This window comes from Vigna radiata, unplaced genomic scaffold (assembly GCF_000741045.1).
Source record: "Vigna radiata var. radiata cultivar VC1973A unplaced genomic scaffold, Vradiata_ver6 scaffold_337, whole genome shotgun sequence".
Lineage (NCBI taxonomy): Eukaryota > Viridiplantae > Streptophyta > Magnoliopsida > Fabales > Fabaceae > Vigna > Vigna radiata.
In genome coordinates this window covers 31758-49082 of record NW_014541822.1, presented here as the reverse complement: position 1 = coordinate 49082, position 17325 = coordinate 31758, and the positions used below count along the sequence as shown (strand labels likewise).

General features: G+C 34.8%; 1 protein-coding gene across 1 annotated transcript; it reads left to right on the top strand.

Moving 5' to 3' along the window:
• Positions 1 to 12555: 12555 nt before the first annotated feature.
• On the top strand, positions 12556 to 13197 carry LOC106778421 (receptor-like protein 12). The gene has a single exon (XM_014666379.1). It carries the CDS (start codon positions 12556 to 12558, stop codon positions 13195 to 13197), a length of 642 nt encoding a protein of 213 aa, XP_014521865.1.
• The last annotated feature ends 4128 nt before the right edge of the window (positions 13198 to 17325 follow it).

Sequence of the window (17325 nt, the reverse complement as noted above, 5' to 3'; positions counted from 1 at the left end):
CCCTGCAACCAAAATACACTTAATCAGCTCAGAAAACCCAAATTAGCACAATTACGAATTTCCGACCAAGTTAAGCAGAATTCGGAAAACGGGTAAATAACAGACAATTAAACACAATTCCCTGGTTTATTTAAGTGCAATAAACTAAATATAGTTCAAGAAATAACCACTCAGCAAAATAGACCACACTTAGTCTTTTGCACTCCTGGGCAAAACCAAGACGAAAACTAGGGAACTACTCAAACATCAGGGAGGTGACATAGACTCGATAGACAAACACAACGACTCACAAAACAAAAATAGAGCTGCACAATTCTCACAAAATCTGGACAGCGAAAGGAAGTGGACAGTATCCAACACAAACACAATGAAAGCAGATACTTACAAAATCATCCAAACAATTCAGTACATGGAAAACAGTCAATCAGTTCAAGAGATGAATCAAAAGCAACAGAGCCTCACAGATGCACACAATTAGTGTTTCTCTCAAGTGTTTAAGGTAAATCAATGTCACTCAATGCACTCAAGAAAGCAAACAGAAATAGACTTGGCAAGCCTCTAATATCAACACTCAAACACATATGCATGTTCAAATCAAAAGGTCTTTTCATGGTTGTAATGGGGCCAAGGACAAGGGAGGATATATATGGATAACAAGCTACAAACCATAAGGAACAGAGGAGCAATGGGGAACAAGTGTAAACACATTCAAATACACCCACAACCTCTAATTCCATCCTCTTCTTGACTCCATTATTCACATTTTTTTTTCATTTTTTGTATTTTTTTTTTATTTTTTATTTTTTTCTTTTCTCATCTTGTCTCTTTTTCTTTTCTCTATTTTCAGAACACAAATCCAAGAGACAAGATACACATATATACAAAAACAAAATAAGAAGAGGAACCAGCTAGCCAATCATAATCTCCCAGGAGACCACACTTATTTCCAAAACAATTCCAAAGCTCCAAAATTCCCTAAGGTTACGGTAATCATGGTTTTCTTCACATAGGGCTAGTGTATGAGCTTTAAATAAAGAAATGGGAAAGTATAGGCTCGAAAGGGGTTATCAAGGGATCACAACAAGGTAAGCTTATTTGGCTAGAGAGGCTTAAGAACAAACTGCCTTTATCACTTCCAAACATGCATATCAATCAAGAATCATCAACAAGAGTCAAGCCAAGGCATATGTGCAAGCAATCAGGAGACATTTCACATAAGAAAGAATATCAAGTGGTTCAAATCTCACACAGGGTAATTTTGTCACAATCAATTCAACTCTCAAACATCATAATCATCTTTCCAAGCAAAGAAAAGCAAGGAATCCAACAAATCAGAGTATCAATGAAGTGAAGGAAAAATTGACAACCTAAACAAAGTCCAGAAATCAAGAAAAACATGCAAAACTGTACAAAAGACACAACAAAAACAACCTAGAAAACGAAAAATTTTACGCAGAAAACATAAACTAACAAAGAAAAATCAGAATCTCCCCCAATAGACCACACTTAAACTACACAGTGTCCTCAATGTGTCACAAGCATAAGATCAGTATCATAGTAGTCAACAGATCAAGGACAAGTGCAATTCAAGTGGGAAAGGGGGAAGAAGGGAAAGAAGAAAACTCCCCTGATCATGGTGGTAGTTGCCAAATTTGGACTTCCAGGGAGAGGTCTTCCACCACCGGATTCAGCAAGGAAGTCTTGAGGAAGAACTACTTCATCCTCCAGATTTGATCAAGTAGGGAAATGTCCTCCACAGCTGGATCTAAGAAGCAGTGATTGTTGATGAGCAGGTTCAGCTGGTGCCAACTGGTGTTGAAGCTTTTGTGAATGTTAGCACCCTTGTTCTCCACTAAGGGTGTGTGTTGATCAAATGCATGTGTACCTCCTGCAACATGGTTAGTACATTGTGGCTCCACAGAAATAACATGCAAGGGTATAACACCTAATCTTAGTGTAAGAGGCCGAACCTCAGATAAACTCTCAGAACCTGAATCAAGTTCAAATTTAGAAGCAATATCAACAATAGGCTTAGATTCATGTTCAGTGCATGGAGAACAAACATTCAGACAAGATGGCAAAAGTTGTTTCTCATCATGCAGAGAGGGAGAACTAAAAACAGGCTCATCAACAACATAATCATCAACATACCCATCAATAGCATAATCATCAACAATAGAATCAACCATACATATGTCTACCTCCACTTCCTTGAATGTGGCTAAAGTGGTGGAAGATGAAAATGGTCTACCTGACTCAAATTCACTGCTTATACCTTCCTGGTCCTCCAATCTTCGTCAGGCTCCTCAGATGCAAGAGTTATGAGGGTGGGAATGTAGATGGTGCAGTAGTAAACTCATGACTCTGCTCCCCATCTCCTATGTGGATGGCATCAACATCGTCTGGAAGCTGAACAACCTGAAATGGTGATTCCTCTGAAACATAAGACTGTTTCTCAGTGAGCTGAGTGGTCGTCTCCCCCATCTGGTTGCTCACACTCTGAATTGACGCTCTGGTCTCCTGCTGAAACTCCATGTTCAGTTGTTGGAGCTGAATGCTCTGAATAGTCATCTGCTCCAATAACTCCTTCAATGTAGGCTCAGAAGTAGTGAGAGGATGAGGAGTTGCTTGGACAGGCTCATGAGACTACAGCTGCTGTGGCTCCTGGACAGGTGGAGGCATACAAGTACTCTGGAATGGTGGTTCTTGATATTGAAGCTGTGAAGTACCATACCATCCCAGGTCAGGATCATTCCACCCAGGATCGTTGCTATATGAATCAAAATGATGCTGAGTAGGGGAGAATCTCTCCAAAAACAAATGCTTAAGATCTTCCCAATTGGCCTTGAATTCTGGTGGAAGATGAATAAGTCACTCCCATGCTGCTTCTTCTAATGAATGTGGAAATGCCCTTAAAAACATGTGATCATCAGGGACATGAAGAGGTTTCTTCGAAGAGCAAATGGTGTACAACTCCTCCAAATGTCTATCTGGGCATTCACCTGCAAACCCATGAAACCTAGGCAGCAAATCTGTAAGTCCAGAGGTGAGAACGCAATGAACATCAACCTCATCAAGTGGAACCGGCTCCCAAAGAGTACTCTCAAGATTGGAAGGATGAGTCATATTGTTCTCACATAAAAATCAGCAGAATATACATGAGAAGCAATATTAGAGGCACAGGCAGAAGAAACAGTATCCACGTAGCACAAACAGGTAAGCATGGGAAAGAATGGGGAAAAGAAGAATGCACTGAAAATATGCAACCTAAGCTAACTGAATGCAACACACAATGACGAACACACAAAAAAAAAACATCACACTCACAACACCAAACAAGACAACACACACTAACACAACAAAAAAATCAATACTGAACCGTTGGTCCCCGACAACGGCGCCAAAATTTGATGGACTGACGCGGCCCATACAAATTTGATTGCATATTAGAAATGCGGTATAGCTAGGGAATGACCCCTAGGTCGTCTCTCAAGGACCAATTTTGCGGTTCGAGAATCGAGTCTAACACGAAAAGGGGGGGTTTGAAAGTGTGTTGCAAAATTTAACGATCTCAATATAAAGACACAGATGCAAACAATCCAATTTGAGCTAGCACGGTAATTAAACTAACACTATTAAAAAACTTAGACAAAATTTAAATATCAAACATTGTTATCAATTAATTAGCAAACACAGTTAAAAATAATTAAATGCAAAACTAACTTAAACACATGAAGACAACTCAACCTACTAATTAAACTAAGTGAAAACAAGAGAAATTAACAAGCCTATTTTACTTCTAGTAAATTAAGTGACCCAATATGAAATTAACAAATAAATTAAAAGTCCAAATGGCCTAAGGAAACCTCTTGGCCGTGAGTCATGTTTCAACAAGTCAAACTTCAATTTCCACCTTCAATAAGCCACCAAAATGTATTGACTTCTTGTCCCATGTGCACCATTCTTCAAGGAAATAAGCATGTGCCTTAAACACACAATAAAACCATGTTTTCCTCCCTTCCCATGCAGCAAAAACGTGATTGTACACACCAAGGCACAAAAAAAGTGAACTACCAAGTGGAAATGCCAAAAAAATGCTTCAAATCAAAGGTTACATGTAAGATACTTTGGGTGCTCCAACCAAGATGCCATGTAAGCAAAGTCAAAGGAAATTAAACACCAAAAACCTCCATTCTCAAGAGTGATTCTCGGCAGCAACAAGGAGAAGACAAAAACCAAAAAGGGAAATCTTCTTTCTATGAAAATGGTCTCATATTGTGTTTGTCCAAATGGGGAAAAAAATTAAATGCACCCTTTTCTCTCACTTCCAACCTCAATTTCGGTTTTCTTTCTTCTCAACCACCATCCAAATCTTTCTTCTCTTCACATTACCAAGAATGAACCCCAAGAAACCAAAGTTTAAGTTGCAAATGAACACAAGAACAATAAACCCNAAACTTCTACTCATCAACCCAATTTTAACACTACCATTTCTTCAAGTTTCTTGGCAAAAACGAAAATAATATCNTAGCCATTCAACTCAAGCAATGTCCAGCCCCAATAACATCATCAAAATCTGGTTTCAAACTATTTTCAAACATCAAAACCGAAATATGGAAGAAAAGAGCCAAACCCACAACACCCACACAACACCTTAAGCTCTCTTTAACCCAAAACTCACATAGAACCTCATTTTCATCAACCAACAAACCAAAATGCAAAGAAAAACGTGAGGAAAAGCAGTAAAGGAGAGGAAAGACGAAAATATAAAGTCACTCAAACCCAACAATCACCATTGAAATGCAAAGAAAAACTTAAAAGCTCAAGATTCAAACATCAAAAACAAGCAAATGGAAGAAGGAATGAAAGGATTTTCACCACCAATGAGTTAAGACAGCCAAGATTAAAGCAAGAAAAGAATAGAATCTGAAAATTTGTTCATTCAAATAGCCAAAACCGAAAACCCCATGGCAAGCTCCAAGAGAGAGTCTTCATAGATGAAAACCTAGAAGAAATGAAGCAAAAACCNTGAGCTATAGAAGTGTTGGTGTGTGGCTCGGTTTTCCCACCCCATATGACCAAGAGTTTTAATTTTGGTGGTGTCCACACACTACAAGTCAGCCCTAAAGGGATGCCACATGGCCCCCACAATTGGTTTTTACAAAAATGCCCCTAAAGGGGTCCAAAACACCTAATTCTAATTAAGGGCTTCTAGAAAACGAAATTACAACTTAATAAAAATAGAAGTGACTAAATGTTGAGTCTTGAATGATCACGCCACCATCCCTAATGCTCCAAATGATGTTTCCCAAAATTTCCCTGCAACCAAAATACACTTAATCAGCTCAGAAAACCCAAATTAGCACAATTACGAATTTCCGACCAAATTAAGGAGAATTCGGAAAACGGGTAAATAACAGACAATTAAACACAATTCCCTGGTTTATTTAAGTGTAATAAACTAAATATAGTTCAAGAAATAACCACTCATCACTGTGCCACGAGCTACTAGCATTGTCCCGGTAGGAGAGAGAATATATTACTGACATGGACAAGTGTCGTCCATGTCATCCCCTAGGGCACCTACAGCTAAGCAACTTCCTTTGCCGCTTCTCCTTGTCAAATTAAATGTTAGCTTATACAAAAAGTAAATTAATAAACAAAATTGATTATTAAGTTTACCTGTAGGTTGCACAACATGTTCCACTACAGGAGATGGTGGAGGACGATTGCCATAGTCCTCAGAACGTTGCTAGAATTGGCACGCAACCATTTCAACAACTTCATTATACAACTCTGCCCGGACCTTCATTGTGATCTCCTGCATCATCTCTTTTCTTATGTCCTCCTTCAACCTTTTTTCATACTCTTTAGTTAATCCGTATGAAGATGGGATGCGAGGAAGACCCAAAGAACTGTCATATGCCTATGCCAGTCCCAACACGCACCCGTCCTAGGTGCTCAGGTCGTCCAATAGTTGTGGCAAGAATATCTTGACGACCTTCTGTAACATAACAAAACTTCATAATCTATGTAATATATATAACAAAAATGTTGTAAAAATATGAGAAATGACATCTTACAATTCTTTCAGATATCTTTATGGTAGTGTTGGAAGTGTAGGAGTCTAATGATCTTAAATGGGCTAGCTTCCAATTCTCTTGCCGAGATGGTGGTGAAGAAGGAGGAGGAGGGTCACCACCCTCAGAATAAGGAAGTCTACTATCTAACTTTTGCTTCATTTTTTTTCTCCTCAAGCTTTTTATATCCACCACGAGATAGTAGGTGTGAATTTTTCTTTTGAGCACTTATACCCTGTGCTTTTGACCTTGTTTCCTATGACAAAATGAAACAATTATTATGATATAAAATTATGAATGATTTTACCTATACTTACCTACCACGTCTTGGATGTCCTAAGTTGTACAAACTGACGCCATGTTTCTTCATCAATTGTAGAATATTTGAAATGTGAAGTTTCATTACTTTTTGGTCCAAATAGATATCTGGATGTCAATTTTGTCTTAAACCCCCAAAATCTTTCTCCAATTGTAGATAAACACCTACTCCTTAAGTTGGCAACATTTAGGATATCAAATGTTAACTACAATAAAGAAAGTAATAACCTTATATCAATACAAATTTATCAATATATATAAACTAGAATTTGGAGCAATATTGATTAACTTACTAATAGATCTTGCCAGATAAGATTTCTTTCAACCTTGATAACGGTTCAAAAACTGTTATTTTCATACTTAAATTTGACATTAAACACCTCCTTTGTGACTTACAATTAGCTTAAAGTCATGCAATTTGCTTAAGTTAGAGATTAAGAGAGTCAAAGTTGGTTTTCTTGGTTTTATGCTTGATTTTCCCATGATTTGGCAGGATTTATCAGGAATTGAATGAAGGAAGTTAAGGAAGAGAAGAGTTGGACTCAAAAAAGGTGGAAAAGTGAAGAAAAGAAGGGTGGAGGGATTTTCTGCAAGACGTAGAGGGATTTTCTGCCAGACGTTCAAGCGCTAGTGCTGAAGGGTGAATTTGAGTGTCGACCTCACCGTCAGGTGGTAAAGCCATCGTTGAGCGGTGGACTCTTCATAGAACTCTTTACCCATCGCTGGGCGGTGGACTATTGGGCCTGAGCTAGTTTTTGCTTCGTTTTAATGAATTATAAATAGATCTGGGCAACCTGGATGGGCTATCTTTTGGCAGAAGGGACGCATAAACACACTTTTTCACTCCTTGGAGGCAAAATTTGGATGCGGAAGCTCCAATCTATCAAATCTAGGGTTTTATCTTTCATTCTTTTCATTTATTTCATCTAGTTTCACCATGTCTATGGTGAACTAAACCTCCATTGTTGTTGGGGAAACGATGTAATCCTATTGAAACTCTCATATATTGAATTATTGCTTTATTCATATGCTTTCTTTTATCAATTGTTAGAGTTTTTCTTCCATTATATTTGTATGCTTTGTTTAAGACATTATTCATTAGCATAATCTTTGATTCTATCTATATGGACACATGTGGGTAGGTCTAGACATGAGGGAATTCTCTTGGGAGCAATATTACCTAGACATAGGGATAGGAGGACCGATTGTCTTAAGCTTCTGTGCGAATTATGTAATGTATGATCAATTGCTAGGAGACTAGACATAGTAAACTAGTAATTAGGAGTAGTCTCTCTTCACCAAGACATTGGGATTAGGGTAAATTAGAAAGTGGTCTTAACATTGATAAAGAAGTAGAATAAGGTAAAATTCGTAAATATATGAGAGTGGATTAGGATGAAATCATAAACCCCAACAACACAATTCATCCATACTATTCACCTGTGTTATCTTTTTTGTCAATTGATCAAACCTTTGCATGCATATTTATTTTTCGTTTTTGCATGTTAAACACCTAATTTTCATTATACAACTCTTAAATAATCAAGAAATCACATAAATGTTTAGGCCTAAGAGTCTCTAGGGAAACGATACTCGGACTTACCGTTTATTATTACTACTTGATATGCTTCGGTACACTTGCCGGACCTTTAACACTAGTACTCAAGGTAAGACCTAAGTATAAGTTGTCGTAACCACGTCGCTCCTTTTGTCCGTCTAAAAGTGGGGACTTCATCCCCTGACGACTGAGGTGGCTTAGCCATATACCTGTCACAATAAATAAGATGAAAGATTGATAAAAGACTTATAAAATAACATATATTATTTAACAAAAGCCATAAATATTTACACAAACATAAAATTCATACATAATCATATGGATTGTTCATATTTATATTCCCTCATTGTGATCTTCTCGAATTGTTTGTATATCATCAATTAGAGAGTCGTCATCCAAATTTATTATCGTTTTAAATGGATGGTTTTCAACAATATGAAGAGTAAGGGATTGAACCTCGACTATGCTAGCAAGAAGAGCCTAGGGAACGAGCTCTGCTATGGACAATGACAATGTGAAGCAATTCCGACGTGTAGGTGGTGAGTTCGAGCTCAAACGGAGCATTAAAGAGCGGCCAACGATGGTCTCAATTGATGATGATGACATGCGAACTGGTGGAGCTTACAAGAAGAAGCAAACTCTGGCGACATACAAATGTGGATTTCACAAGAATGACAACGATGATGGTCATTATGCTAGGGTTGTGAACAAAACCCTTACGAGACTAGAGGAACTACCACCAACATTTCAAACCTTCACGAAACCACAAGCTTGTCGACATCGTCGATGACACCACTGCAACCCAAGGATGACGATGAGAACGACTAGAACAACATAACACGAGAGTTGCAATGTTCAGAGCGACTACAATGGATGTATGCAAAGGTGTTGTAAAGAAGAACGTTGCACGATAAGCAAACGGACAGACAAAGTAACAGTGAAAATTATTTTTCGCAAATACAAAACATGATTTTTTTTAACTTTTAAAATAAAGAATAAATCATTAATAACACCTTTTTGAACAAGCGCTCTGGTGATATTACAATAGATAACATTTTTTAAAATAATTATTGTCTAGGTCCATTTCAAATTATTAATTAAAAATATAATATAAATTAAATATAGTTAGTACTTTTTTAAACTTGTGTATTGGTATTCTAATAGATAATGCTTATTTAAACAAGTGTTATCTATTGGTTTATTGATAGAAAGCGCTTAATTAAAAAAATGATGTTTATTCTCAATTTTGTAGTAATGGTTTATTTCAATGAAAATTGTTTAAAGTGATTAGGTGTTAAAGGAGATTGTTTCTTGAATGTAAATGAGAACAAACCTGCTCACTATGATGTGAAAGGCAATGAAACCATCTCCTTAGCTATCCTTGATTTATTTGACAAAGTTTTCATATGTCCTAGTACAAAAGAAAAGAAAAGAAACGTAGAATGTTATTGAAAGTAAAGAATACTCTCCTACAATAAGAATATGAGATGTTTAGGATTCTTAAAAAAGAAAATAGTTATGATGTGTAGAAATTATTCATTCACAAAAGGAATTACTTGCTAGCATTAGCATTACGAAGAATTCAACATGTAAATCAATTTATTTAAAGGTTTACAGAAAAAGTTATAAATGAAACAAGTTTGTTATTTTACTTATGAAATACATATGTATAAAGTATGATACAAGGTGGTGTAGCGTATATGTTTTAATGGGAGGTACAACATATTCACTACAAGAAAAACATGAAAGAAATACATATGTATGAAGTTTGATACAAGGTGGTGTAGCGTATATGTTTTAGTGGCAGCTACGATCTATTCACTACAAAAAAAAAAAAATGAAAGAGTGAACAAAATCTCATTAACTAAGTGATTAAAATTTCTCAGTAATCAAATTAGTGACTATTAAAATTTCTCAGTAATCAAATTAGTGACTGATTTAGTAACCAACTTATTTCTGTAACCATTTCCTTGGTCGCTAATGCACAGTGACCAAAATGACTAACCCAATTAGTGAACGAAATCAACAATTATAATCATTGATCAATGACCCAAATCAATGATTGATTTAATGACCAAAGTTAATGACAGATTATTTAAACAAAATCAACAACCGATTTAGTAACTAAAATAATTAACTAATTTAGTAATCGAAATTAACGATCAGTTTAATAACCAATTTACTACTAATTTAGTGATCACTTTTTCATCACTATATCAATCACTAATCATATTATTCATTAATTTGAATTGCTTTTACTAAATATTTGATAATTTTGTTTTACTGGATAGATTTTTGTAATTACCAAATACTTTATATCCATCTATAAATCTAATCTTTTATTTTTAAGTGTGAGAAAAACTAGAGCTGTCAAAACGGGTAATCCCATTCGACCCGGTCCGGCTCACCATGGGTTGGTCACTTAGTGAGCTAACCCAACCCGCCTCATTTATTAGCGAGTCAAAAAAAATTGAACCCGGCTCGACCCACCACGGGTTGGTGGATAAACGGGTTGGCTCACTAGCCCATTTAATTACAATTTTTTTTTTATTTTTTAGGGTTTCATAAATAAAGTAATAAATTAAAAAAATAAAATTAGGTAGGTTGGTTGGCGAGCCAGGTTTAAATGAATCGGGTTGAAATCTGATCCGCATAAAAAAAAATCAAGTTTTTTTTAAATCCAACCAGGCCTGAATCTGTGGTGAGCCTGGTTGACTTACGGGTTATGACCCATTTTGATGGCTCAAAGAAAAACCATCAAGAATGGAGTAAATTGAGTAAATATATATTGTGAGATCAACATGCATTTGTAGGTTTTATTACATATAATACAAATATAATAATTAATTATTAAATAGTTTTCATTTATTTAGTTGGTATTAATATATATATATATATATATATATATATATATATATATATATATATATATATTCGTATATCTTAGAGACTAGTAGGGACACAAACTTCTCAAGATCAGCCATCCTTTCTCTTAGAGCTCGAGTGGAAATAAATGAAAAAGTATTCAAAAAATGAATCAGCTCACCTCCTTAAAAGGCTGACTTTTAATTAGTTAATTTAACTTATAAGCTAATTGTTAATTAATTTGCTAAGAGACCCAAAGCAATTCAATTAGGACAATCATAACTAAAAGTTTTTGGGCTAGTTTTATTTTTTAGGACAACCATAACTAAAAGTTTCATTTGTTCTTTTTGTATTATGATGAACTAGTACAAGATGTTAAGATTTTTTTGAAATAGTTGTATTGTACCTAATTATGTGACTAGTTGTGTGGTTAATTTTCTTAGCAATGAATTAGAAAATTAGTAAATGATAACTCTCTAAGTCAGTACAAACTAATCCAAGCATCTCTAAGTCAATACTCGTGCTTTGAAATAATATACACATCATGCCATGTCCAGTAATGGTAGTTTCCATGATCTCCATAGTTTTTCCACCTTGAATAGTAAGTTAGAAAATCTGAGAAAACAACAAACATCCATGTCCACATATCAACATTGATAATTACATATGATTTTCTACTTTTTGCTTTATATATTTGTTGCATCCTATCAAGCATAATATAATTCGATGAATGAATTTATATATACCCTTAAAATTAAATAAACGTTGTTTAGTTTAATTCTTAGTTATTTTAAATAAATATATTCTTTTATCCACCAATAAATAATTATTTAAAATATTTTTCATGAAGTAAATTATTAACATAAATAATTGTAATATATATATATATATAACAAATTTATTTAATGATCCTCTTTAATACTTTTATTGTCTTTCTCATGATTTGGTCTCTTTAATAAATCTCGCTCTGTTTTAATTATCATTCTTTTATTCCTAAATTTAATCTTAATATTTAAAAAAAGTAAACTATTTAAAATAATTTTATATGATTTTTTTTATAGTTTGTTCTAAATGGATAAAGAAAAAAATTTTATTGCAAGGTTTTATTACCTAAAAATAAATATTTATTGTATGAAACGGTTATAATCTAATTATAATTTTATATAAACAAACTACGTTAAAGTAATTCAAAAGAAAGTTTAGAAACAGACTACATGCTACAATAGCAATTATTTTTTTTATAGGATAATGATTCTTTCACAACATTATTTTAACAACATTTTAATACGTGTTATTATGTGATTGATCCATGTTGGTGTTTATTATTATTATTATTATTATTATTATTATTTTTATTATTATTATTATTATTATTATTATTATTATTATTATTATTGATTGAAAAGTAATTTTGAACCAATCACTGAATAACACATAGATAATATTAAAATGTTGTCAAAAAATATGGTGAAAGTATTATTATCCTTTTCTATATCTATGTTTTTTTTATTATTATTTTAGTTTTATGAAATTAAGTTTTGAGACTTTCTCTCTTTTATTGGATTAGGAAGACTCAGCTTGTTTGTACAATGTTTGAATATAAATGAAGCCGAGGAGCTTTCTAAACATCACCGGTGGAAAGAGAAAAGAACTGAAACATAGTTTCTCTCTGGCAATATACTACTCTTGTTGACTCTGATCTTTCATTAGATTATTTGGTTTAAGAGAACTATAATGAGTGCTTCTTTTCTCAAAACATTTTATATCTTTCTCTTGCTTTCATTGCTTACCCCAGGAATTAATTTCACATTCAACAACTCAAGTGAAATTGGTGAACCGAAGTGCACAGAGACAGAGAGGAAAGCACTTCTCACTTTTAAACAAAGCCTCGTATATGATTTTGTCATGCTCTCCACTTGGACCAACCATCTCAATAATACAGATTGCTGCAAATGGAAACGAATTCAATGCAACCACCAAACTGGTCATGTACATCTGCTTGATCTTCATGGAAACTACCCATATACACCATATTTAAGAGGAGCAATCAATGTTACTTCATTGATTAACTTGCCATATATTCAACATCTGAATCTCAGCCGTAATTATTTTGCAATGAGTTACATCCCAGAGTTTCTGAGCTCCATCACCAACTTAAGATATCTCGATCTCTCCCATTCTTATTTTGCGGGGTGGATTCCTTCTACACTTGGAAATCTCTTACAACTACACTATCTAGATCTTGGGCAGAAAAAAGAGCTGGAAAATGCATCAATAGAGTTGTCTCTCATATATTCAAAGGTCTCTTACAAAGCGATGAAGCATGGAATTTATAGTAAATCCAAGCTTTCCTATGGCATGTACAAGCAAGGCTGATGATCAGCCGTATAAAGAGGATCAAAGGCCACGTGGAAGAGGTTATAAAAACGTGTGCTAAAGCTTGGGATGCTGATAACGGTTGAAAAACCGTTATTTTTATACTTAATTTTGATACTTAATGCATCCTTTTTGACTTAGAAACTTGCTTGGACTCATGATTTTGGTTTAGTTGTGTGAATAAGATAGTTGAGGTTATACTTGATGATTTTATTACTAAATTCCCTTGAATTTGTATGTTTTTCGAATGATTTGAAAGAAGGGTTGAAGTATCAAGGAGTTGCACTGCAGAAAAGTCAACCAGAATGCAGAGAATTCAACCAGTCAACCATAAAAGTAAACCAGTCAACAAGAGTGCAGAAAAGTCAACCAGTCAACCAGAGTGCATAAAAGTAGCGTTGAGTGCCACCATTGAGCATCAGTTTCCGCCAGTTTTCACTGTTTGGCACCCGAGCTTCACTATTGAGCGTTTTTTGAGTGTCGCACCGACCGTTGAGCGCCATTTTGGCGTTGAGCGCCGGTGACGCGAGTTTTGTGCCAATTTTCTACTATTTTTATGATCTGTTTTGAGCCTGCACCCGTTTTCTGTTATTTTTCTACCCTATTTAAAGACTTGGACGTCTTAGGGTTGGTATCTTTTGATGGCTTAAGCACAGAAACACATTTTTCACCCCTCTAGGGGCAGATTTGGGGATACGGGAGCTCTCCTCATCTCTTTCTTGGGTTTTATCTCTTTTATTCCATTATATACCTAGTTCTTCCATGACAATGGAGAACTTATCTTATTTGTTTTTGGGGAAAGATGTAACCTCTAAACTCTCTTGTATTTGAATTGATTCTTGGTTTTTTTTCATTAATTGTTAGAGGTATTCTTCTTTGTTCAAATGCTTGTGATGTTATGATTTGTAAATATCAGAAGATTTCGTACTCCTAGGGTTGGACGATTTGGGGATTCGCAACCCTCCTTTTCTATCCCTAGGATTGTTATCAAGAGATATCTTACAAATCACGATCTGGGGAATTCTCTCGGGAGCAATATTACCTTGACATTGGGATAGGAGGACCGATTGCCTTTAAGCTTCTGTGCGAATGTAACGCATGATTAGTTGCTAGGGATACAAGACATTGTGAACTAGTAATTAGGAGTAGGCTTTCTTCACCGAGACATCGAGTTGAAAGTAAATTAGAAAGTGGCATTAACATTACTGAAGAAGATGAATTCGTTTATTCATCCCATATTATCAACATCATCCGTCCACTTTTGTGTTTAACCTCAATTGATCAAATTGCATTCATGTTTATTTTTCCAGACTTTGCATTCAAAAACCCCAAAATAATGTTCTTATAGTCTTAATTGGTTAAGCAAAAGCACAATTGTTTAGTGTCGTGAGTCTCTTGGGAAAACGATACTTGGTCTTACCATTTTATATTACTTGATACGATTTGGTACACTTGTCGGAGTCTTAACAGATGCCAACTAGAAGAAGCTTCATGTGTGTTGGTGCTTAACGCCACCCGCTTGATGCTTAAAGTTTTCTTCCCTTCATCTTATGATAGTTTGATCCATGATGGGCTTTGCTGGATGCTCCTAAAGTTGCTCTTTGAAGTGTAAAGGAGGTGTTGGCTTGCTTTCAAGGTCATTGTGAAGCCTTATTTGTCATTCTTCTAGTGATGGTCCTTGACTAATTGATGGTCTTGGACCCAAGTCATCAGCTGCTTCAGATTAAATGCACAAGATAACCATACCAAAGTAATTGCAGCACAATTCTATCAACAAAGCAATTGAACCCACCTCGCAAACACAACATACGTAGACAAAACAATGCACTAATACTCAATGTGTCTCGACCAACACACCAAATAAAGAGTTGTCATAGCTACTTTAGCTGGAACTAGTTCCTCTTTGATAGTTGGAACATTCATTTATCAATGATATTTGCATAACAAAAGCACTAAAGAATTACATAGAAGACAAGAAACAACACTAGAGAGGAACATCAGAATATAACCAGCAACAACAGGCTAAGTTTGTTCCTTTCCTACTATTTTCTGATGGAACAACAAAAGTAAAGTTTAATCCCAGTAGATGGAATCAATTCAAACTACATGAATCACGCACCACTAACCAAAAACAAGTTAGAAACCAAAGCTTGAGGATAAATTCCAACGGGTTACAATAGAAAATAAAGAAAGAAATTTGTTTATCCACCAACTCAATACCAGAAGAAATCCAATTTCTTGAAAACATAAACAAGAACTATAAACACTAAACAGAGACAACACAAACACATAAAATAATTTAATAAAGTCTGAACCAACATCAACAAACTAAAATAAAATAAAACAGAGAAAGAAACAATGTATAAGAATGCAAAATCAATTGTTCCTTACAAGCTAGAACTGAACTCGAGGAAATAGTTTGCAGGATTTTGCAAAGGTCTGATAATGAACGCAATCTCATCACTTGTAAGGTTTGTTTGGTTTTTCTTTCCTCTGAACCCCAATAGGAAAAGGGTTAATTTTGTTTTCGAATTTCAGCTTTTAGAGAAGAGAAAGATGAGCATTTAGGATTTCAGAGGGCAAGTTAGGGTTTGAGGAACTTCACGGTAGAGGCAGAGAGAATACAAACATAGAGTGAAAGTAAGAAAACTTAGCATGGTAAAATTTTAATTTCATTTCTCAAACAGGTAGTGGGTACCCGTGGGTACCTCTTATAACAAGCGGGTATTAAAATACCCGCTACCCGCGAGTACCTCTTATACCTACGGGTACTAAATACGCGTAGCGAATTTTACTCGCGAGTACTCACGGGTACGAATTTTTCTGCCATCCCTAGTTTTAACCCAACACAAGTCAACTTGACTTGGTCCAACCAAATCCATTGCCTCTTTATCCATCTAGTTACTTTATTTGAGTTTGGCTCTAATATTATTTACTCCAAAAGCAAAAGAATGATCTTTTTTGAAATAGTTTTATTTTTCCACATTATGTGATTATTTATGTATTATGTGATTAGATGTGTGGTTAATATTCTTATCCATGGAATATAAATTAGGAGATATTAATTATCTAAGTCAATACAAACTAGTAGAAGCATCTCCTCGTTTAGGTATATGATAGATTTTTTCCCAAAAGTGCAAATATTATAAGAATATGTTTCAACCGTTTATTCCAAAACTGTCCTAATAATAAATGAACTATAAAGTTAATATTGACACTAGAAAAGTCACTAGTATAAAAATGGACTTTTAATTGCTTAATCAGCTTTGGTTTCGACTAAAATAAAGCATAAAAGGAAACAATAACATTTTTTCAATTTTTGTGAACTTATAAGTCTTGTCTAGAAAAAATCTAAGGTCATATATCTCTTTTGAAATCGATTAATAAACAACTGAAGCTTAAAGGTGGGCCACATAATAACAAATTTATACTTTTCAACTCAGTACACACTAGTCAGGATTTATGGCATCGGTTATCCTCAGAACCGATGTCATAGGGTGTTTACATTTCCCCCTGTAGAGAGATATGTCAGACTTTGTAGATTCTGAACAAGTCTATGGTATCGTTCTTTGCATAAGTGTTGACTCGCTAATAAACAATTCTGACTGGGTTGGGTTGGCTCACTAAGTTACCAACCCGTGGTGGACTGGGTCGGATCAGGCTGGGTTACTCATTTTGACACCTTTAGATGCTACGTGAGCCCTAGAGTGTTAAAAAAAAGGAGAGATTGGGGAGGGAATTTACATGAAGGTGTTTCTTGTGTTGTGGGTTTTGGAACAAGTGAAAAAGAATAGGGAAAAAGAAATGTTTTTATGGTTACGTGAATATTATGTATGAAATAGAATGTGGTTTTTGTGAAAAGAATAAAGGAAGCTAAGGAGGAGTTGACTTTTATTTCAAAATTATCACAACATTTGAATTGATAAAAATAATATATTAATTATCATTATTTTACATGAAAATCCTATTTTTTACATTATTCTCTTTTTTTTTTCTTTTTTTAATTTTTGACATGTTCTATCACTAAGGCTGTGTTCACATGAATAAATTGTAATGTTCATGTGGAATTGCAAGTGAGGAAAGAAAGTGATTTTCATGTTCGCTTTTGTAGATTTAGGAGCGATGAAA

Excerpts from the sequence above, each read along its gene's own strand:
- LOC106778421 (XM_014666379.1), top strand. The coding sequence starts at position 12,556 with ATGAGTGCTTCTTTTCTCAAAACATTTTATATCTTTCTCTTGCTTTCA.